The sequence below is a fragment of the Dipteris shenzhenensis genome, chromosome 2 (assembly GCF_047967505.1).
Source record: "Dipteris shenzhenensis isolate YYH24624 ecotype China chromosome 2, Dip_SZ_1.0, whole genome shotgun sequence".
Lineage (NCBI taxonomy): Eukaryota > Viridiplantae > Streptophyta > Polypodiopsida > Gleicheniales > Dipteridaceae > Dipteris > Dipteris shenzhenensis.
In genome coordinates, this window is record NC_141597.1 from 58,319,107 (window position 1) to 58,343,668 (window position 24,562).

Genomic DNA, 24,562 nt, shown 5'->3' on the forward strand with positions numbered 1-24,562 from the left:
TTCTAAAAAAACATGCAAGAGTAGAATAAAGATTCACAGCAGTCTATATATAAGATCCTTTGAAAAGTTCACAGAATTCTGCCAGCAATACATAATCTCACAGCTCCTTTCATTGCTAGTTTGGTGATGGTGTCATGTGAGAGAAGGAGCTATTGAGCAGATGCATTCGTACTGACATAGTAGTGAGAGAATGTGAAGTAGAAAGCGGCAGAGATTGTAGAAGGTGAGGGAAAGGAGGAAGAATAGGAAGAAACAAAGAGAAAGAAAGAAAGAAACTTTATTACGGTCTATGGAAGACCGATGGGTCTATGAGACTATGAGAAACCTGATACAAACAAGCTGAAGGTGGGGGAGCTAGTAAACGAGCATCAACACCCATGCTGAATGCTAACTGCTACATAGCCATAATAACATCAATGATACCATCGTAAACATCAATATCGGATATCTTTGAAGAGACAATAGAAGCAACCTCGAATCTCATAGTACATTGGGGATCGGAAAACGAAATGCTCCTCTGACTCTATCTCCTGTAGGTCATGCAAGGTGCATATGCTCCTCGGGTGATCTCTATGCCCTGCCACTCTCAATGCGGAGTCTATGTGAAGAGACCAAGAACTTCCCGATAGAGATCATCAGTGCATGGGTAGGTGAATCCGCGTCTATCCTGGAAGGACATTGTGGCGAGAGGGAGAAGAAAGAGGATGTAGGAGGGAGGAGATAGAAGTTTGTAAGACAGAGGCGAGGACATAAGTAGAATAGAAGAAGAGAGATCAGAGGCGAAAGGACAAGGGAAGAGGGAGAGGAGTTTTGGGTGTAGGAAGAGAGAGAGAGAGAGAAAGAAAGAAAGAAAGTGTATTATTGTCCACTAAAGGCCAAAATGGGCCCATGGGACATAAAGAACTCTGCATACAAGATAGCACAAAATCAACGTGCCACAAAGAAGAGGCATCGTCGAATATCATCTAAGTGCTACGCAATACAATGCAAGTGAAAGTACATAATGTCAAATCTGAGCCTAAATACAGAGTAAACTAGATGCAAGGAAACCGCCCCTGGGTGCAAAATGGGGGGATGAGTACAATATGCCAATGCAAAGATACAAGTCCTCAAAAGACCGAAGGTTTTGTGGGACTGGAAAAACTAGATACAATAATTTGAGAGTGCTCTCAACGGAAGCAAGAACAGAAGAGGGAGAGAGAGAGAGACAGAGAGCCACAAGTTTTGGTGGGTGCAGAACCACCCTAATCTTCTTTTTCATTCATTTATATATGTGTTTGAGTATTGTACATAACTAGGGTAAAGGCACAGTGACCTTTAACCCCCACAACCTCCCACTTAAAGGACAATGTGCCTTTAAGGAGAACAACCAATGAGCATACTATCCAATGCCCATCAATACACGACAATACTCAAACCGCTGACTAGGTAGACTCTTCGTCAGCATATCTGCAGGGTTATCATCTGTATGAACCTTGACAAGCTCTATGCGCTTGTCCTCAAGTACCTCCCTGATGAAATGGTACCTGACCTCAATGTGTTTGGTCTTTGCATGAAAGACCGGATTCCGCGCTAGCTGAATAGCACTCATGGAATCACTATGCAATGTCGGTACACCTGTATGAATCCCCAAATCTCCCACTAGCCGATCAAGCCATATAGCCTCCTTACAACCCTCTGTGGCTGCAACATACTCAGCCTCTGTGGTAGACAAAGCCACGCACTTCTGTGCACGAGACATCCACGACACTGCACCACCTGCAAAGATGAACACATAATCAAAAGTGGATCTCCTACTATCCACATGCCCTGCATAGTCTGAATCTGTGTACTTGGATGTCTCCTTTACCAAAGCAAATGCACATCTCCTTGGTACCCTTCATGTACCTCATGATGCACTTAACTGCCTCCCAATGCCTTTTCCTGGATTAGCCATATACCGGCTAACAACTCCCACTGCAAATGCAATGTCTGGTCTAGTAGCTATCATAGCATACATAAGACTCCCAACCGCTGATGCATAAGGAACCTTGGCCATCATGGCCCTCTCCTCTTCTGATTTGGGACTATCTGTATGACTCAGTTTCACATATGGAGGCAATGGAGTACTCACTGCCTTCCCCCCCTCCATATTGAAACACTGCAATACTTTTGTAACATACTCTTTTTGTGAAAGCCAAAGGAGTTTCCTACTCCGATCACGCGTGATGCGCATACTAAGAATATGACCTGCAAATCCCAAATCCTTCATATCAAAGGCCTCATGCAACTTGGCCTTTAATGCATATAGCTCATAAGTATTCTTGCTAGCCAATAGCATATCATCCACATATAGTGCCAAGATTATTAGGCTATTATCCTTAGCCCTTTTAGTGTAGAGGCAGTGATCAATTTCACTCCTTCTAAAACCCTGGGACCGAATGAAAGCATCAAACTTATGATACCATTCTCTAGGTGCTTGCTTAAGACCATAGAGACTCTTCTTCAGCTTGCAAACTAAATGCTCTTTGCCCTTTTCTTCAAAGCCTTCCGGCTGCATCATGTAAATTTCCTCATGCAAATCCCCATGCAAGAAAGTTGTCTTGACATCCATCTGCATAAGCTCCATATCCTCTGATGCCACTAGTCCAAGCATGCATCTAAGTGTGGTCATCTTCACAACCGGAGAGAATATCTCATCAAAGTCCACACCCTTCTCTTGCTTGAACCCTTTCGCGACCAAACGGGCCTTGTATCTAGCACATCATCACCTGTGACCTTCATTTTGTAGACCCATTTACATGGCAATGCTTTCTTTCCATGTGGCAAAGAAACCAAGTCCCAAGTCTTATTCTTCATAAGTGAACTCATCTCTGATTGCATAGCATACTCCCACTTGCGTTGATCCTCACGCATCATAGCCTCTTTGTAGCAAGAAGGCTCCCCGCAATCAGTAAGCATCACATAGTCTACCCCTGGAACAAACCTATCAGGCGGTCTAGACACTCTAGATGATCTTCTCAAGGGCATTTCAGCTTGCTGTCCCACTTGCATATCAGCCACATTTGGCTCATCATTTCCACCAATAGATGATCCATCATCTACCCTTGATTGTATACCTGTGGGAGTACTTGGTGGTACCATTTCTTGCACATTTGGAGCATGGACAGCTTGCTGTCTATCAACATATGTAGGTGGATTCACATCCTGGAAAGTGATTCTCCTCATTTTCACATCCCTTATGGGTGCCTTATGCATCTTCTTCTCATTGAAGACCACATCATGGCTGCGTATGATCTTCTTTGCTTCTGGATCCCAGAGACGATAGCCCATCTCTCCACTTTCACCATAACCCAAAAAGATGCATTTCCTAGACTTAGGATCTAGCTTCTTTCGAAGCTCTTTTGGCACATGTGCATATGCCTCACACCCAAATATACGCAAATGAGAGTAAGAGGGCTTCTTGCCACTCCATGCCTCTTCAGGAATACCACCATCCAAACTCTTACTAGGTGATTTATTGATCACATGCACTACAGTCTTCATTGCCTCAGCCCAAAAACCACCAGAAAGACTTGCATTGGAAAGCATGCATTGCAACCTTTCTTAAATGATACGGTTCATTTTTTCTGCAACTGGATTTTGCTCTGGAGTACGAGGGGATGTGAGCTCCCTCTTAATCCCACGTGTATCACAAAAATGCTGAAAGTCATGAGAGAGATACTCTCCACCATTGTCAGTCCGTAGGCATTTAAGTGTTCTACCTGACTGATTCTCAACCAAGGCTAGCCATTTCTGAAATACGTGGAACACATCACTCTTCCGAGCTATAGCATAAGCCCACACTTTCCTAGTTGCTCATCAATGAATGTCACATAGTATTCAGCCCCGCCTAATGACCGTGTAGGCATGGGACCACATACGTCTGAATGCACCAAATCAAGCTTTTCAAACTCTTTCTTTCCCCTTCTTTTATGGGCTGATTTCGTCTGCTTCCCATAGAGACAATGCTCACAAAATTCAAAATCAGAGAAACTCAAATGCGGTACATAACCCAAACGGCATAAGAGTTTCATTCCATTCTGGCTCATGTGCCCCAACCTGCAATGCCACAAAGAAGTGCTTGGTTGCTCGGTTATTGCAACAACATGATCAAATACCCCTGATACATGTAAGGGATACAAAGTCCCACACTTGGCACCCCTGGCCAAAAGCATAGAGCCCTTTTGAATTTTCCAACTCTGAAAGCCAAAAGTGGTGTGAAAGCTAGCATCATCTAGCTGACCCACTGAAATAAGACTCTTGGTCAGCTTAGGCACATGTCTCACATGTTTCAAAACAAATGCAGACCCATTTGCAAAAGAAAAATTTATGTCACCTGCTCCCACTATGTCACATGCATAGTCATTTCCAAGATGCACACAACTTGTCTTTCCACTGTCATAAGTGGAGAACCATTCCCTATGGGGAGTAACATGGAATGAAGCACCAGAATCCAAAATCCAATCCTGGGAATATGCATCGTCTGAAGTGGTAAGCAACTCTGCAGATAAACTAGACATGAAGAGAACGTCATTGTCACTATCATGTGTGACTGCATTGATCTCCTCGATCTTCACTTTTCCTTTGTCCTCCCTTGGACTCTCTTCCTTTTGATTTGCACCCCAATTTGCATTCTTTTTCTTATCCTTTTGCTCTCTTTTCAGCTTGTAGCAATCCTTTTTCATATGGCCCTTCTTGCCACAATGGTAACACTCAATGTTCCGTGCTCTGGATTTGCTACGAGACTTCCCTCTTTCTTGGGACTTCCCCCTGAACTGTGATCTGCCCCTTTGCACATTTAAGGCTGCATCCTGCTTGTTGCCATCCATAGACTTCCGTCTAATCTCCTCGGCCAACAAGCTACCCACAACATCATCAAATTTCAGTACTCCACCAGATGCAGAGTTACTGACAGCTGTACGGAAGGTATCCCATGAGGATGGCAATGAACATAAGAGAAATATTGCCTTAGTCTCCGCATCAAAATTCATTTTCTGAGCCTGAAGCTGGCTGAAAATAATATTGAATTCATTTAAGTGAGAAGCAATGGAGACCCCTTCCTTCATCTGCAGCTCAAACAACCTCTTCATGAGGTAAACTTTATTAGAGGCAGTTTCCTTCTCATAAGTGGCACACGGTTTCTTCCACAAATCTTCCGTAGTCTGCTCATTTACTACTGTGAAATAAACTGACTCTGCAAGATGAAGTCTAATAGTAGACTTTGCTAATGCATCCAACTCATTCCAATCATCCTCAACATATTTGCAGGCTTAGCTTCAATCCCTGCCAAGGGTTTAATCTGCTTCTTTTGAATAAGCACATCCCTTATTTGTTCTTTCCACAAAGAAAAGTTTGTCCCATCAAACTTTTTAATGCTGAAAAACTCCTTTTCAGACATGGAAGAGGATGCCGTGATGCAAATGAAACAAAATCCCAAATGCTAGTGCCTACAAGAGAGAATCACACCAAATACCAGGTGCACCCAAATATATATGCCACAATAGAGTGAAATATCACCAAAACTCAAAGCTCAAAGCATCAAAAGATGCATCTGACTCATGTGCATATACTATGCATCCATATGAGCAAATCTGGCCCAAAAGAAAATGCCAATAAGTGCCGAATGCAGCCCCAAATTTTACTGCAAAATTGCAGTGTAATCACAAAATTCCCAAATTTCTTCAAGAAATTGTACTGCAGAACTGAAAGCCCCAAATTTCAAACAAAATCTGCAATTTTTGCTCCAGATGTAGCTCCGAAACTACACAATGATTGCAATGTCTGCAACATACAGAATGCCCCAAATGTACTCCCAAGAATACTAAGCCAAACAATGGCTGTCTGCAAAATTTGCATGCCAAAGATCACCTGCTAGTTCTCTTGTACAAAAACAAGGGACTACCTGCTGTACGGAAGCAGATTCAGTACGGAATCACTGTACTAAAAACAGTACGGAAGTGCCGTACGGTTGGTACGGCACTGTATGGATGGTACAGATGGTACGATGAGCAGGTACATAGACAGGTACTGTACGGAAAAAAATAACCTGTACGAAAACACGTACGGATACCTGTTGGACAGTATGTACGTGCAAGTACGGTCAACTACGGCGAGCTGTACGACGGAACTGTACGGGAGCTGTATGGAACTGTACGGCTAACCGTACAGTCTGGCGACGATGTATGGCGAGCAGGTCTGCATGGCGTTATATGGACGACGATGGGGTACAGAACTGTACGGGAGTAGAGCTGTACGGCGAAGCTGTACGGCATGATTCCATACAGTCGTACGGACTGTACGTACGAGGTGTCGCAGACTAGCTGGAGCTGAACGGGGAGGTTGGAGCTGAAGGCAAAGAGCAGGAGCTGAAAGGAGCAGGGAGTACGGAGCTCTTGAACCCGCTCTGATACCAAATGTGAGGAGATGGTGAGTGAGAGAGAGCAATAGAGAGTGAGAGCTGGAAGCTTGGAAGCTGAAAGCTGAGTTGCAATAGAAGAGTGTGAGAGTACAACTCAATGAGAGAAAGATAAGGTTTTGTCCTAGTGACAAAACCTTAGTAGTCACTAACCATAGTTAGTGAACTAACTGCGGTTAGGGGGAAAAACCTCATAAAGAGGGAAAAGTGCCCCTAACTAGCTTATTATATTACATTGGTCACCGCTGAATTATATCTATAATTCTAACACAGCCCTGGGCTCTCATGATTCAATCTCTGGTCACACAGATCAGTACTCCTGCTTTTGGTCATTAGCAACCCACTCAGTGGGATTTCTTGTTTGGGTGCATTGATGGCACTTTGCATGGCTGCCCTATGGTCTCCAACTTGCTTCTTGACTGGAAGCATATTCTGTCTCACCTTGAATGGCACGGTCGACAATCTCTGATGGGTAACTCTTTGCGGGCTGAAAGCATCCACTAGTCAAAAGTTTTCCAGCCTCCGTTTTATAGGAACCTCGTCGTTCCTACTTTATTTATTTTAAAAGGATCAATATTGTTGCTGATGTTATTCATGATGATGGCTCTATGCTTCCCTTTTCTCTGGCAGCCACAAACTATGGTTTGGGTTCTCATTATCGTACTTTGTGGCAACAAATCACTTGTATGCTTTCCCCTATGGTTCCGATTCCCCCTTTGGAACTCCAGGATTGATTAGAGGATTGGACTTTGACTTCCCTTGGGTCTTCCTCTCGTCCTTTGAGGCTATCTCAGATTACTGTGCCTCCATTATACAAAATCCTTTTGCCTCAACCATGGGTTTCAGAGAGGGGTAATTCTATTTGGTGAATGCATCGGCCAGTTAAGTGGTGGAAAAAAAGACTGCAGCAACTTTGGGCTTACAAGGTTCCACTTCGGCAACAGGTTTTTTTATGGCGAGTGCTTCTGGGAAATTTTCCATCTAGACAGTTGCTGGCCTGAAGGCACATTGCTCTTGCTCTCTGTCACCGGAGTCTAATTTCTGAGGAGACTATGCCTCATTTAATCTGGCATTGCCTGTCTTCTCGACAGTTTTTGGATTCTCTTCGACAGAGGCTACGAGCGAGATTCCCGACTCTTCTCTTTGCAAAATTTTTCTGGCTCTTTGGTTTTCATCCACAGCGACCGGAGTTTCATCTTTTCTTTATTCGGGCTCGTTATTGGGCACTTTGGACTTTATGGACAGACCGCAATTGTAAAGTCTTTAGTGATCCCAATTTTTTAAAATTTGCTTTCTTTAAGCATTCTCTGCAGCAATCTTTCTTTGATTGCTTGCAGACTCGCCAGATAGATCAGGATGTATATTTGGCTTCTACTGAGATCTTCAGTTGATGTATTTTCTAGGGCCTCTTTTCTGAGGTGACTATTCTTGTAATATAATCAATCAAAGCTTTCACTAAAAAAAAGTGTGTGTGTGTGTGTGTGATCCTATGCTACAATATATGGATCATTTGGTTGCCATGGACATGCTTCATGGATTATAAATTCCAGGGAGTGGTACTATGATTGCTCAGGCATATGCTGATGATTCCTTGTTTACTCCTCGGAATACTCAGCTGGATCTCTCTTCTTTGATGCATGCTCTCTCTTTATGGTCTTCATGTGAATTTTCGAAGTCCAAGCTCTTGCCTCTGCACTCACGAGATTGGCATTCTCTTTTATGGCTGGGTGATATTATCCAAACTACTCAGTTGATCCGTCATCTTGGTTACCCTCTTGGTTAAGTACTAACTGTACTTAAGTGTACTAACTGTACTTGGGAGGCCATAGTGCCTTTACCCCAACAACCTCCCACTTAAAGGCAATATGCCCTCAAGTAAAAATAAATGAGGCTCAACCTATACCCATCAACTGTGGGCAATGTGCAAACCGCTCTGCAGGCAAGCCTTTTGTCAACAAATCTGCTGGATTATCATCTGTGTGAATCTTGACAAGCTGAATCAGCTTATCATCTATTACCTCCCTGATGAAGTGATACTTCACATCAATGTGCTTAGTCTTTGCATGAAAGACAGGATTGTGTGCCAACTGAATAGCACTCTGACTGTCACAATGCAACAATGGAATATCTCTTGTAATGCCCAAGTCTCCCACTAGCCGAGATAACCATAAGGCCTCCTTGCATGCCTCTGTGGCTGCAATATATTCAGCTTCCGTGGTAGACAAGGCTATGCACTGCTGCATCCTTGACATCCATGACACGGCACCTCCAGTGAATGTATAAACATAACCAATAGTAGACTTCCGGTTATCTGGATGACCAGCAAAATCTGAATCCACATAACCATGCACCTTTGCATCTCGCTTGCCAAAGCATATGCACAACTCCTGTGTGCCCTTCAGGTATCTCATGATACCTTTTCCAATGCTTCTTGCCTGGATTTGCCATATATCTGCTAACCACTCCCACTAAAACGCAATATCAGGTCTGGTAGCAACCATGGCATACATGAGACTGCCACAAGCTGAAGCATATGGAATCTTGGCCATTTCAGCCCTATCATCATCTGAGTGTGGGCTGTCCATTGCACTGAGTTTCACATATGGAGGTAATGGAGAACTAAGGGTCTTCCCCCCCTCCATATGCAACCTGTGCAATACTTTGCCAATATATTCGGTCTGAGACAAATACAACAAACGCTGTCCCCTGTCTCTCCGTATCCGCATTCCCAGTATGTGATTTGCATCACCAAGGTCCTTCATATCAAAGGCCTCATGCAATTTTTTCTTAAGGTCATCAAGCTCCTCACAAGCTTTACCAGAAATAAGCATGTCATCCACATATAATATGAGAATGATTAAGCTGCCATTTGCAGCCCTTTTGGTATATAAGCAGTGATCGTCATCACTTCTCCTGAAACCTTGGGACTTCATGAAGGTATCAAATTTCTTATACCATTCCCTGGGTGCCTGTTTCAGCCCATAAAGGCTCTTCTTAAGCTTGCATACAAGTGACTCCTTGCCCTTGACTGCAAATCCCTCTGGCTGCTGCATGTAGATCTCCTCATGAAGATCACCGTGAAGAAAGGTTGTCTTCACATCCATTTGGCATAATTCCAAATTCTCACATGCAACCAAAGCAAGTACAATCCTGAGTGTGGTCATCTTAACCACTAGAGAAAAGATCTCATCAAAATCGACACCATACTCCTGCTTAAAGCCCTTGGCAACCAACCTGGCTTTATACCTTGGCTTAGCTCCAAGTGTGACTTTCAATCTATACACCCACTTGCATGGCAGTACTTTCATGCCCTTAGGCAACTGCACCAATTCACAAGTACCATTTTTATGGAGACTGTCCATTTCAGACTTCATGGCTAGTTCCCATAGCCTTTTATCATGCATTTGCACGGCTTCCTTGTAACAGGAAGGTTCTCCACAGTCTGTAAGCATAATAAAATCTGCCCCTGGAACAAATCTGTCTGGCTGCCTCATTTGTCGAGTGGACCTTCGGACCCATTGGTTTTGCTGTCCAGCTTGCTGCTCTCCTAAAACAGGTGGCTGTTCCAGTAGATCAGGCTGCAGAATTATGCCTAGGAGATCTTCCAAAGGTGGCATATCCTGTAGGACATCTTCCGCCACTACGGGCTGTCCATTTGGACCTGCTGCAGCATCATGCATTGGCTGATTACGCTGCTGTTGTGGCTGATTCGCAGCCTGCCTGAATTGTACAGGATGTCTCGAGTCATCAATGTCAACCTCTGAAGCATCAGAAGGCTTATCTGCTGCCTTAAACATACATGACTCATCAAATAAGACATCATTGCTGCGTATTAGCTTCTTATTCACAGGATCCCATAGGCGATAACCCATCTCACTAGTCACCATATCCAAGAAAAATGCATTTAAGAGACTTAGGATCAAGCTTGCTGCGATCTTCTCTGCATATATGCACGTACGCAGTGCAGCCAAAGACCCTCAAGTGCTTATAGGAAGGAGGTTTTCCTGTCCAAAGCTCCTCTGGCACTCTGCCATCTAGTCTTTTATTTGGTGACCTATTGATGAGGTGTACTGCTGTTTTTACAGCCTCAGCCCAAAATCCATGAGGTAAAGCAGCATGTGACATCATAGAGCAGGACTTTTCCTGTATGGTTCTATTCATACGCTCTGCAGTGCCGTTTTGCGCTAGACTGTAAGGAGCAGTGAGTTCTCTTTTAATACCTCTAGCATCACAAAATGCATTGAATGCATTAGACATATACTCCCCACCGTTATCTGACCGCAAAGCCTTCAGTGTTCTGCCTGTTTGGTTCTCAACCATAGCAAGCCATTTCTGGAACACTGGAAAGACATCACTCTTCAATCGAAGAGGATACACCCACACCTTCCTTGTGGAATCATCTATAAATGTGACAAAGTACCGTGCACCTCCAAGTGAAGGACTAGGCATCTCACACACGTCTGTATGCACAAGCTCAAGTTGAGCATCTTTATGTCCTAATCTTCTTTTATGAGGACACTGTAACTGTCTACCATATATGCAGTGCTCACAAAACTTTAAATCAGAAAATTTAAGAGACGGTAGCCAAGGCGAGCCAATTGCTCCATTCCACTTATGCTCATATGTCCCATCCGGCTATGCCACATAGAAATATTCGGCAGCTCGGTGGCATGAATATCAGCATGATTACATACTTTAGCATGAAGAGTATACATTGTGTCAACCTTAGAGCCTCTGGCAACAACCAGGGCACCTTTGGTGACCTTCCAGAAACCATGACCAAAGCTGGTCACAAAACCTTCATCATCCAACATGCCAGTAGAAATCAGATTTTTCTTGACTTCGGGTACATGCCTGACATTGTGAAGCATAAGCTGAGTACCATCAGCAAATACAAGCCTGACATCTCCAACACCGACAATACTGCATGCATGATTATCCCCTAGAAAAACGACTCCATTACTGTACAAACAATTCTTTGTAAGGTGTAACATGGAATGAGGCACCTGAGTCAATGATCCAAGAGTGCATGTCTGCAAAATCTCCTGCATGGAGAGAATGAGCATCCAAAGTAGAGAGAAATAGAACCTCTCCCTCACTGTCATAACCGTGTGTAGAATGAAGCTCTTCAATCTTCACACTGTCTGCAAAATCTCCTGCATGGAGAGAATGAGCATCCAAAGTAGAGAGAAATAGAACCTCTCCCTCACTGTCATAACCGTGTGTAGAATGAAGCTCTTGCCATTGCTTACTGGTACAATTGCCTTTGCATCTGACGCATCAGTGTTTTTGGCTTTGTCTCTCTTATCATTTTTCAGTTTAAAGCACTGCTTTTTGGTATGTCCCTTTTTGCCACAGTAGTAGCACTCAACATCTTTGTTGGAGCGGGACTTGCTCCTCCCTTTTCCCCTTTCCTGGGATTTGCCTCTTTGCTGACTTCTCCCCCTTGCATTTAAGGCATTGTTAGGCTTTACTGCATCTTGAGCTTTCAGCTTCTGCTCTTCTTGCAAAATCAGCCCTGTGATATCTGAAAAACTTATGAAAGTGTTTGCATTTGTTACAGCTGTGGTGAATGTATCCCAACTTTCAGGAAGAGAGATCAAAAGTGCCATACCCTTGGTTTCCTCATCCACCACATACTTTTGATTTGCAAGTTGAGTAACAATTGAATTAAACTCATTGAGATGTGCATCCATGGAGGTCCCTTCCTTCATCTTCAGATTGAAGAACTTGCGCAACCAATATATCTTTGTGGCTACACTTTGCTACTCATATGTGTCCTCTAGCTTTTTCCACACACCCCAGGCTGTTTTTTCACCATCCACATTCCAAACAACACTCTCATGGAGTGACAATTCAATTATGGACTTTGCTGACAGATCAGCTAGTGCCCAAGCATCATCAGATGTGCCAGTGGGCTTCACACCTTTGTGTATAATAGGAGCATGAAACTGCCTGAAAATTAGCACATTCAGGACCATCTTTTTCCACATCGGGTAGTTAGCAGCACCTTGCAACTTTTTATATTGAAAAGAGAAGATTCCGAGGATGAAGCCATTACAATCAGCAAGAAATATAACCCACACTTGGGTGCCTAACTCCCTGCAAACCAAGTGCACACAGGCACTTGAAATGTGCTCAAAGAATTTAATTCCTGCAGCGGAACAACAGGAACTGCACCTGCAAATATTTCTCCCAATTAAACAGAAAATTATAACTGTTTACTGCTTGCTGCAGTACCCGAACAGCAACTGTGTTTGCATCATTAAATGCACTGTTGTACAATCAGCAATACTCTGATATTAAAGCAGCATCTGCCCTGCAATTACAGTGAAAAAACAGCAGTGTATTTTGCACTCTGTACTTCTGTACAATGACTGTAATCAGCCCCACAGTTGACACAGAACAGTACCTGACTGTACCAGAAAGTACAGAATCAGTAAATGGCTGTTTGACTGTTCAAACCTGTCAACTTCAAGCTTCAAGATACCATTAAAACTGTATAACACAGTTTAGAGTAGGATTTAGGCAAAAGCCCCTTGACTGGAGGCAAAATTCTCAGAATTTTGAGTGCATTTACTGCTTCACTGACCACTGTAAGGCATTTAAATTGCTTCCCCCAGCACTGATATGCATCCAATTGCAAAACCCCCAATTTGACTGGCACATTCAGTGCTCAAGTCTACAAAGTAGTACTCAATGTAGCTTCTACTGTCCCGTGGATCAACAAATGCATACGAATCCTGCAAGAATCAACTCCAAATAGGAGGATAAACGCAATGCATGCGTATACAAGCCAATACTTGGCACTGGCTACAAAAGCCCCTTGATTCTGCAATTCAATGTTGAGGATTTCCTCACACAGTAGGCATAGACAGTTATCTGTTTCCCCCAATACCAGTAATGCTCACAATGAGCTCGAAGGATGCACCTGTACCTATAACACTGCCGGAGCAGTTGAAGAAAAATTCTGACGAGAGCTCGTAGGCCTAGCGGGCTGTCTTGGATGTGCGTTGGAGGAGTCGCCTGTGTGGCGACTTGTCGGACCGTTGGTGGCGTCACCTATGCCACGAATTGGCGACCTGTTGAAGGCGTCGCCTGTATGGGCGATGTTGGGCCTTGAAGGCGTCGCCTGTATGTGGTGTTGCAGCTGGCGACGCCGCTGTTGGCGTCGCTGGTGGCTTGGCTGCTGGCGTCACCTATGTGGGCGTCGCTAGTGGCGTCACTGCTGGCGTCGCCTATATTAGCGTCGCTGGTGGCGTCGCCTCTATTGGCGTCGCTGGTGGCGTCGTTGCTGGCGTCGCTGGTAGCGATGCTGCTGGCGTCGCTGGTAGCGTTGCTACTGGCGACGAATGGCCTCCATGGCTGATGGCGCTGGAAGCGCTGAATGCTGTCGGCCCCCGCTGAAAGCAGCAGATCGATGCTGCTGCTGGCGCTGTTGCTGGACGGACGGGAGAGAAAGGTAGGCAGGCTCCGATACCACTTGTGGCGAGGGAGAGAAAGAGCACACCGACACACAAGCAGGATGGACACAAGGGTGTGGGGATAAAAAATATGTGTGTACCTCCCCTAGCACACAGTCAACCTTTTTTATATGAAAGGATAAGGTTACAACACTAAGTACATCGTACTTAGTGTACTTAACAAATAAAAGTACTAACTGTACTTAAGTGTACTAACTGTACTTGGGAGGCCATAGTGCCTTTACCCCAACATACATTGGTCTTAGGTCTTTTTCCCTCCCCTGGCCTTGAAAGTGTTGGAGATAAGTGCACACTAAGTGTACTATTTCCTAGTCTACATTTGTCTAAGTCTAAGTCTAAGTCTAAGTCTAGTCTTTATGTCTTGAGTGTGTGCCATGTGGCACTTCTACAATTATCCCATAAGCACTCTTGCTTTATGTCTTGTACTTTGGCCCATATATTCAATGGGTCACATCATTGTAATCTATAAGTCTAGCTTGTGTCTTGTCTACACTCTTCTCAAGGTATTTCTTGTCTTTCAGTCTTGTCATTTCATTTCCAGTTTGTAGTTCTAGTTCTTTTTCCATATTCCAACAGAAAGAGCTTCAATAGTCTTATTTTTTGAGTCTAAAGGGGATCCTTTTGGTTTCAGATATTGTTCATGATGATGGGACCCCTCTTTCTTTCCCTGAGGCTACTGTGCAAAATATAGTCTTGAATTCCATTATAGTCCGGTTTGGCATAAGATTATCTCCTTGATTCAGAATTTTACTCATGTACCTGCTTTGGAAGATGAGGATCGCCTGCACGACTAGACTCTTCATTTGCCAGGATCGACATGTCATCCTTTGCGGCTCTTCACTATTACAATTTCAGCGCTCTATAAAGTTCTTTTTCCTTTGCCTTGGGCTGCACAGAGGGCAAATCAAATTTGGCATATGAATAGTACAGCGAAGTGGTGACGAAGAAGATTGAGTGGGGTTTGGAAAGCAAAAATTTATCTTCGACAACAGGTGTTTCTGTGGCGCGTTTTATTAGGAGTTTTTCCAGCTGGACAGCTTTTGGCACAACGCTGTGTTGCTCCACCACTTTGTCGCCAATGTTTGGCTCCTAGGGAAACAATGTCTCATCTCTTTTGGCACTGTTCTCATACATGTGATTTCTTGGCATTATTGGGTCAAACTTTACGCACCAGATTTCCACGCTTTGCTTTTGGCAAGTATTTCTGGTTGTTTGGGATACATCCCCCTCGACATCAGTTTGTTTTTTTCTTTATTTGGGTTCGATATTGGGCACTTTGGACTCTTTGAAAGGACAGAAATCATAGAGTCTTTGGTGACCCGACTTTCTCAGCTTACTCTTTTTTAAGGCACTCTTTGCAACAATCGTTTTATGATTGTTTGCAAACAGGGTCTCTAGATTAGGATGTATATTTGTCATACGACATCTTTGCTTAATGTATTTTGAGCATATCCTACTTTGGGATGCTCATCTTGTAATATAAAAGCAACAATATTTTCACCCAAAAAAAAAAAAGTGTGTGTGTGTGTAGTTTTATCTGACATTGATTTTTTTCACTAAAAAGGAATTGTCTTCCTTCATGTCACCATTATGGAAATTTTTTGATGGTCAAAGCATGGGAAGAAAAGCTTGCGGATTCTTCCAGTACAGAGATTGTGCTCACCCAAATTGCATGAAGGGTTGAATATTCTTAATATACGTGTGCACATTTTAGCTCACAAAGCTTCAGTTTCTTCAAGATGATCAGCCTTGGGCTGCTATGATGCGTTCCTTATTGGTTCACATCACCACTCCTGCATTTGGTCAAGGATTTTCTTTTGGACTGCATTGAAGGCAAAATCCAAGGTTGTCCTATAGTTTCCGAGATGTTTTTTGATTGGAAGCATATTCTTTCACACTTGGCATGGAATGGAAGAGACTCTTTACAAGGTAACTCTTTGCGAGCTGAGAGCATCCATTGGTCGCGCGGTTTCTCTACTCCCTTGGCTTTGCAGGAGCCTCGACGCTCTTACTTTCTTAACATAAAAGGGATTTCAGTTGTTGTAAATGTTATCAATGATGATGACATTATTTTCTTTTATCTTTCCCTTTGACTGCTGCAAATATGGTTTGGGCATGCACTATCGTCCAGTATGGCAGGTCATTTCTCGAATGGTTCAGCCATTTCAGCCAGTTCCGCTTTTAGAGCTTTGAGACAGGCTTCAGGATTGGACCCTTCTTCCTTTATACTGATCTATTCGTCCTTTGAAGCTGTCTCATATAACAATCTCTTCTTTATATAAAGTTTTGTTATCACCACCTTGGGTGTCAGACAGAGCTAATCAGATTTGGGCATTGCACCATCCACTCAAATGGTGGAGAAAGAGATTGAAGAAGATTTGGCACTCTAAGCTTCCTTTACGCCAATAGGTTTTTTTTTAATGGCGTGTTCTGCTGGGGGTTGTATCATCAGGACAGCTTTTATCTTGCAGACGTATTGCTCCTCCTATCTGTCATCGGTATTTAGCTCCCCGGGAGTCTGTATCTCATATCTTTCGGAATTGCTCTGAGACACATAATTTCTTGGGTATCCTTCGTGACAGATTGAGATTGAGATTCACTCACGCTGTTTTTTGCAAGCATTTTTGGTTGTTTGGGATATATCCTGAACATTTAGATTTTGATTTGTTCTTTACCTAGGTTCGCTACTGGGCACCTGGACTCTCTAAAAAGCTAGGAATCATGGAGTCTTTGGTGATCCAGTATTTTCTTCTTCTTTTTTTTCCGTCGTTCCTTGCAGCAATCGCTCTTCGATTGTTTACAAACTCACTGCATAGATTAGGATGTATATTTGTCCTACATGGACATTTTCCCTTGATGTACTATTTCCGCAGTTTTTTCTGGCTAGCTATCTTGTAATATAAAGTACTCAAAGATTTCACTTTTTTTATTAAAAAAAGTGTGTGTGTAGTTTGAGGTTTTTCATTCAGTAATATATAGTATTACCCGAGAGAGAGAGAGAGAGAGAGAGAGAGAGAGTTTATCAAAAGTCTTCAAAAGACAGAAGGGTCTATGAGACAGGAAAAACCACATACAATCACCTCAAAGGGTGGAGTCTCTAATTGGGCATGTACACCCACGACAAGTACAACATAAACATAAAAACAATAGTATAAAAAATGTCTGATCCCATGGAGAGGTAATATGTCCGAGGACAATACCTCTACTGACAGCAAAAGCACATTTTGCTGGGTTTAAGCTCGGACCAGCAAATCTACATTTAGCAAAGCATAATGACAAGTGATGCAAATGATCTAACCTTTTTCCAAATACTGAGAAGTCATCCAGAAATACCTTCATGAATGAGGTCGGGTACTCTGCAAATACCTCTTGTATATATTTTTGGCAAGTGGGTGGTGCATTTTTCAATCCAAAGGTCATGACATTGGATGCAAATACACCCCATTCTGTTACAAATGCAGTTTTATCTCTGTCCTCTGGAGCCATTCTGACCTGGTTATACCCACTGAAACCATCTAAAAATATGTAAATCTCATGTCCAACCATAGCATCAAGCAATGAATCACAAAATGGAAGAGGAAATGGATTAGTGATGGTTGCTGCATTCAACTTTCTGTAATCAACACATATTCTCAGTTTCCCATTTTTCTTTGGAACAATAACAATTGGGGATAACCATGTCACATGTACGAAAGCTGTGGTATGGCATCACTGCATTGATCCTCTGGATGCTAGTGTAGGAATCAAGCCCACGGGAGACACCGATGAGGTGCGAGGCTGTGGTGGCATACAACCAATGTTGGCGATGATCATTGGGTGTGGTTTGCAATGGTCTTCGAGCCGTGGCCCTACGTCTGACAAGTGCCACTATCACACCTGTCCGCCATGTCTCTAGTCACGTGAATTTAAGCCATGTCTCTATATCGACCTGGTGACGAGTTTGTCGTGTTTCTTGCTCTGCGTCTCGGCTACACCATATCCCTGGGGGTTGCTGTTCTGTGCTATCTGCCTAGAAAAACTCAGTAATCACACTCTAGGTGAAATCTCAACAAAGATGTATTTAACGTCTTCAGGAAGCCTCACCGACCTATGAGACAAAGTACAATGAAAAGAGTAACTCATACAAGAAATTGTGGGCTAAGGCAAAGGACTTGCTAGGGTCCTTGCTGAGTGATGTGCTAAGAACCTCAAAGCTCAAAACTCAAAACTAGTACTTAAAATACACAACCAGGTGCCATTGCAGCTCTCTAGTGAGATGTGAAGATATCTCATATGTGTATCTGTCGTGTCATCTCTCGTTGTGGCAAGAGCCCTGGACTCCGTGATCTCTAGATCCGAGGAGCCACCCATGAGCTTTTTTAACCAAATCAATTTGGTGCGCACACACACATCTGGTAAAGAATAGTATGTTTGGCCTTCCTCTGTTTTCCTCCCTTCTTTACTACATAGGTAGATTTATCAAAAAACCCATGGTGTATTTTTGTATAGCGTGCATGTTGCTTTGATATTCTACACCTAACGAAGGTGGCCTTTTCCTTTAAATAATATTTTGAATGTTGGAATGGTAGGTAGTATGATGATAAAAACTAGTTAAGACACATGATAGAGGGTAGGTAGCACTGTTCTACCTTGATTTCTAACCCCACCCCCTTATATAACACACACACACGAGTGACACCTCCGCTCTCATGAACCCTGCAAAGGAGAGCTGAGATAGGTTGGACCTCCATTGTGCATGCTTTGGTTAGCTGAGGATCGAGGTAGGGAGAGTTGCAAGCACAACCTGGGAGTAGTGGATCTGTAGGCTATGCACGTTAAAGGAAGTCAAGACAAAGGAGCATTTCCTATGTACTTGTCCAGTCTATTATGAGATCAGGGGGCTTCTTTCAGGAGAGGCACGGCTTTGTGCTACTCTCTCGACTGATCCACTTTCATAACCAGGTCTGCACTGGCCTCTACCTGATTTTATTTTATTTTTTGCAAAAAAGAGACTTCTATTACGTATTAAAGAAAACCATTAGAGCAAGCTCCATATGGGAATATGGGATACACCATGCAATGCATGAAACGCTCAAGAGCCAAAAAGAAAGGATTGGGCTGATAGTGCCATCTCAATCCGGTAGCCACCTCCAGAAAAAGGGAGAACCCCTCCAAACTCGAAGAAATACAGTCCTCCTAGAAGAGGCTGCCTCTGGAGGGCCCTACATGCTAGCCCATATGGCTATCAAAGTATGAACCGTGTCACTCCAAATACCCGTGAACACTCGTGATGGGTGTATCTGGGTGTCACCCAAGGCCTCTGTGCATCTGGCTCTCCAAATGTGCCAAGAGGAAATGCTAGCCGAAATCTCCCAAGAGGTGTCCACTGAAACATGTGAAGCTCTGAAAGGAATATGTGGTACATCCTGAAGAGAGCAGGGCTCTATCACCTGTCGGCGGATCGAGAGTGCCCAAGAAGAAGGCTCATCCTCATAAAACACCTGGGGCCCAGTTAGGGATAACCATGTCACCGAGCCCCAAGTCATGAAGAAAGGGGAAGTATGAAAAATGCTGAGTATCTGAGAGGATAACACGGTATTATATTAGATGATTACATGGGTAAATCTTGATGATGAGGATCAAGTGGGTGAAAGAAGGCCCACGTAATACAACTGGTAATGTGTATTGTCCTTCTTCTATGAAAACAGAGAATCAACTAATTAATGAACAAAGATGCGCAATTGTAAGAGATTGGCTCTTGATGATTAAGTAAATACACACAAATAATGCATGTCTTCACAAGCCCTCACTACGAGGCACTTGTGGATGTCAAAAAAGCACAAAAGCGCCTCCAAATGGCAAGGGTAGAGGGAAATAAGGCAAGGCTAATGTGGCCTTATGACTACTCAAAATAGATGGAATACCTTCAATGAAGCTTAGAGTGACCTCCAATATTGAAGTCTGTTGAAAAAATATACTAGAATGGCCTAAAACAGATTACTATCTATTCAAGTTTGTTGACAAGAAAAAAGGAGATTCTGTCGATGAAATTATTTCCGTCAAATTTCTTCCTTTGAGCACCTTCAGATCTTTGAAAGGCCTTTGTTAAAGGGATCCCGGCAGGTCTTTGTACCCATCCATCTTAAATGTATCGAGCTAATATTGTTTTTTGACCACAAGCCGTCCACTTTGAATTGCTCTGGATGCCAGTCCCGTTGATGAAGGCATGCTTCAGAGATGGACCTAGATGGAGCAGGTATGACCAGGACCTCATCGGACCGACACGGGCCTGTTACACCATATGGACACGCGCTCCTTGATCTGGGCAGGATGCATGATCTCATCATCTACAACGGGCTTGACCTATGGCCCTCCTCAGGTGGATTTACTTGCTTCCCACACAGGGGGGGCACTAGTGTAGTAGATTACATCATGGGATCCCCTACCTTCAGTTCATGTATCACCGACTTCACCGTAGCACCACTCCCTCCAGGAGCTGATCACACATATCTATTCTTCATTATCGCCACCCCATGCTTAGCCACACCACATAGGAAGCACTACCACGACATACACTTTGATAACAGCCTCTCACCGGCCTACTCTAGACGCCTAAACAGACTCCTAACCTACATCGATCACATACCACTCATAGAGGACTGTGCTGCCCTGATTAGTCGCATACTCCACGAGGCTGCCCTCCAAATCTTTCCCCACACCACACGGTCCACTAGACCACCACCTCTTGGTTCTGTACCCTGCAACAATTGGTACGATGAGGAGTGCAAGGCTTATCGCCGACAGCTCCGACTTGAAACCAGATGTCACCTCCCGAACACACCAGACACGGTACGCAAGTACCAACGTCTCGTACGTCAAAAGAAGCAGGCTGGTTGCTCAGATCTACAGATGATATATTGCTTGAGTCTGCTTTTCAGCCTATCAGGGTCGTAGGCCTTTTGATGCACGGATCAGATTCAGAGTGGTTCTTAGACCCTGACCCCCAGTTACTCTCCACCGGGTCTTGGAGACTTTGGCTCTATGGAGGAGTTCCCATCAGGTATTTACAGTGGGACCCCGGAGAGTGGGAGTGGATTGACGCGGGGCATCGAGAGAAGACCATCCCCTTCTTTCGTTACACGGTCAGTAATGCCAGGAGATTTCAGCTCAGTAGCAGAGGTTGGAGACCCTCCAGAGTTCCTCATTGGGAGACTTTTGGTATTACTGCGGATCAGCAGAGGTACTTCTGGAGGAGGCTCTGGAAATCCCACAGGAATAGAAAGATCACTATCTTCTTTTGGCTTTCTATTCATGGAGGGATTGCAGTGAACCTTTGGAGGTCCAGATTCGGAGCCGACCCTACTTGCCCTCGTTGCCTTTCTGCTTCGGAGTCTATTCAGCATTGCTTATGGGATTGCAGACAGGCGAGATTGATTTGGATGGGGATAGCCAGGATCTTCAGTCACTTTGCCCATTCTCCACTCTTTATGACTTGGGGCTCGGTGGCTTGGCTTTCTCTTACAGGACCTCAGGTTTTCTATGAGGGACTTGACTCCTCCCGGGCCATTTCAGTTCGACATCATCGGGTTGAGCTCTGCTCGTTGGATGTGGTTACACACCGTCCTTTTACAGCTGTACATGCCTCTGTGGATACTTCTTGGGAGATTATAGCGAGCATAGCAGCCTGGCATATCTGGAGATCCAGATGCACAGAGGCTATGGAGGGTACTCAGGTTCATCCCTCGCACACATTGGCTAGTATCTGGACAGACATCGTACACACTCTGATGGCCGTATGGACGGGTATGCAGGGGGACTCCCGTGCAGCCTCAGCTAGGAGGGCTTCTTTCTTCAGGGAATGGAAGGATTCTCCTTTCTTCTCTGAATCTACTACAGGGTTGAGATGGCACTTTCAGCCTCAGCCTTGGTTTCTTTCCACCTCACTCTGAGGGGGTTTTTTATTATCCTCATGATTTCATGATGTATTCCGCTTTGAGCTTGCTCTCGCGGGTTTTTGTTCTTACTTAATAGAAGTCTTTTTCATGGAAAAAAAAAAAAAAAAGAAGCAGGCATTTCTTCATTGAAATGAGGAGCTGCTGCTGCACATCTTGTACAGCAACAACTCTAAGGATTTTTGGCGGAGATTCCTTGAGCGTAGGTCTCCATCACCCCTCACCGACACGAGAGTCTGGCACACGTATGCACACCATCTTTATGATGTCCCACACCAGCCCACTCCATATCTCATACACACACCTCGCCCCACCACTTGCACGTTGTTCACCAGAGGGGGAGTCAAGGATGCAACATTGAAATTGCACAATGGCTGAGCTAAGGATCATGAGGGGCTATGCACTGAGTTTATCGCATATGGGATCGACAAGTTAGCCCCGATCCTAGCAAAGCTATTCAATGACGTTGTTTGCCTTGGCTTCCCCCGCACTTGGACACTCAAAACCATCACCCCCATCCACAAGGTAGGGGATCCCATGGACCCAAGTAACTACAAGACTATCATGATTGGACATGTGATGTCCAAGATCTATGCAGCCGTATTGGATGCGTCGGTCAGCCTGTTCGCAGAGATGAGAGGGCTCAAAGTAGAGGGTCAAGCCGGTTTCAGGCGAGACCGTGGGACTATGGATCACATACTCACACTCAGGAGTGTCATTGAGGAGGCCAGATCATGGAAGGAGCGCGTATATTGCTGCTTTGTGGATTTCCGCAAAGCCTTTGACACAGTACCTCGAGCTCATCTCATCACACGCCTACAGACACTGGGATTTGATCAGGAGATCATCTGGGCAATCATGGCACTATATGAGAGAGTCTCAGGCCGAGTTTAGACAGGCGCAGGTTGGACAAATGAGATCTTGAGTACCATAGGGGTCAAACAGGGTTGTCCCTTATCACCGACCCTATTTGGCCTCTACATCGATGAGCTTGAGACTTTCATGGGGGCGTCCAGAGGGACCGGTTGCTCACTTGCCGGGATGATCATCGAGATTCTTCTTTATGCAGATGACGTGGCACTCTTGTTGTCCACACCTGACGGGCTCCAGCGACACTTGGATGCACTGCAAGCTTTCTGTTTATCCCATGATTTGGAGGTCAAGCTTGGCAAGACCAAGGTCATGATCTTTAACACCTCTCGAGCAAACATGCAACGGAATCAGTTTACTTTTACTTTAGGTGGGTCACCAGTTGAGATCGTATCCTCATACACTTACTTGGGGGTCATCTTCTCCGGCCCGATCTTCACGATGAGACCAACGATGCAGGCCAGACTGAGTAGGGGATACGCTTCACTGGCTCGGCTAGAGAGACCATGCTTCCACTCCCACTTCCAGGACCCTCGGACCAAGGCTCTTCTCTTCGACTCCTTGGTCGACCAGCCGGTATGTATGGCAGCCCTTGTTGGGGGCCTGACATGTCAGAGATAGAGTGGACACGGGTGGAGCACCTGCACATCCTCATGCTCTCACGGATGATCCGGGGGAAACAGTCTGTACCACATCACATCACTCAAGCCGAGTTTGGTGCTTCTCCACTCCAGCTAGATGCAGCCTTTCAGACCATCACATATCTACACCGGGTTAGATCATATGGGGACTGCACATCAGGGAGACAGAGGTTGCCATGTTGCCTACGTTTTCTCTCACACAGTACTGTATGTGGTGCCGGGAAGGCAATATGCCCCATTCCACGTGGATCATACGTATGTCAAGGAAGAAAACACATCGGACAAGGACATCCATATGAACCACCATTGGATAAGCACAAAAATCGCACAAGGTTTAAACTAATTGTTTTTTATGTCCGTGAAAAGTTTGCCACAAGTCTCCACTCTCTGGATTGGTTGCATTGCAAGATCCTCATTACTATTCTGCATAATTTTGCATGAGGTTCTCATAACACAGTTTATACGAGTTTATCCTAGACTATTGTTTTTTTGTTGTACTTAATAGAAGTTCTTCTATTTTAAAGAAGGGGGGGGGCATGGTTTGACGTGTGTGCTTTCCATTCTCATACACAATAAATGTCCTCTGTCTTTTAAAGTATCGTGAATGAAAGAGGGCAACAAAGTCTGAAATAACCTGACTTTGCAATGTTCTCAGAGTTTGCTGAAGGCTGCTCGTCGCATCAAAACTCAACATGCGGTCAATACCCATCATGCCTGCTGCCCCCAAGCTGCAAAAAAACAGGCAATAGAACATGCAATATATACATGGAAAAAGCCCATGTGACCTCCCAAAGTACATCGCAAACTTTCAACCTATAACTCAAGGGACAAATCTCATATGGCTTACACTAACTGCTCAAGACATGGGTTAGCGAAGCCCATGTGACCTCCCAAACTACATCACAAACTTGAACCAGGTATAACTCAAGTAAAGGAGAAATCTTATAACAAACTTCATACATCTTACACTGACGCTCAAAACAAGGAAGTTTCAAGTTGAGTCAAAGAAAACAACAAGGGAAAACCTTCAGAAATTGATCTTAAAATTTTCAGCTCACCTTTCCTTCAATACTGTAAAAGTACGCAAACCCACAAGCTCCTGTCCGCCTGCATCAAACCTACAGATCTGCCTACTTATAAGAATGCTTAAATTTAAAATTTAATCCCCACAGCAGCATCCTGCCGCTACCTTTTCTCTAT

The 24,562-nt window shown here is 44.2% G+C and overlaps 1 protein-coding gene across 5 annotated transcripts in view; it reads right to left on the minus strand.

Moving 5' to 3' along the window:
* Positions 1-24,562, minus strand: part of LOC147905051 (uncharacterized) — a 154,076-nt gene that overhangs the window by 38,222 nt on the left and 91,292 nt on the right. For all 5 annotated transcript variants that reach the window (XM_087389688.1, XM_087389697.1, XM_087389712.1 and 2 more), the window contains 2 exons: positions 24,421-24,480; positions 23,997-24,090 (listed from right to left, as the gene is read on the minus strand). In XM_087389688.1, the coding sequence (XP_087245814.1) occupies positions 23,997-24,090; positions 24,421-24,480 (154 nt within the window). The remainder of the gene's footprint in view (positions 1-23,996; positions 24,091-24,420; positions 24,481-24,562) is intronic.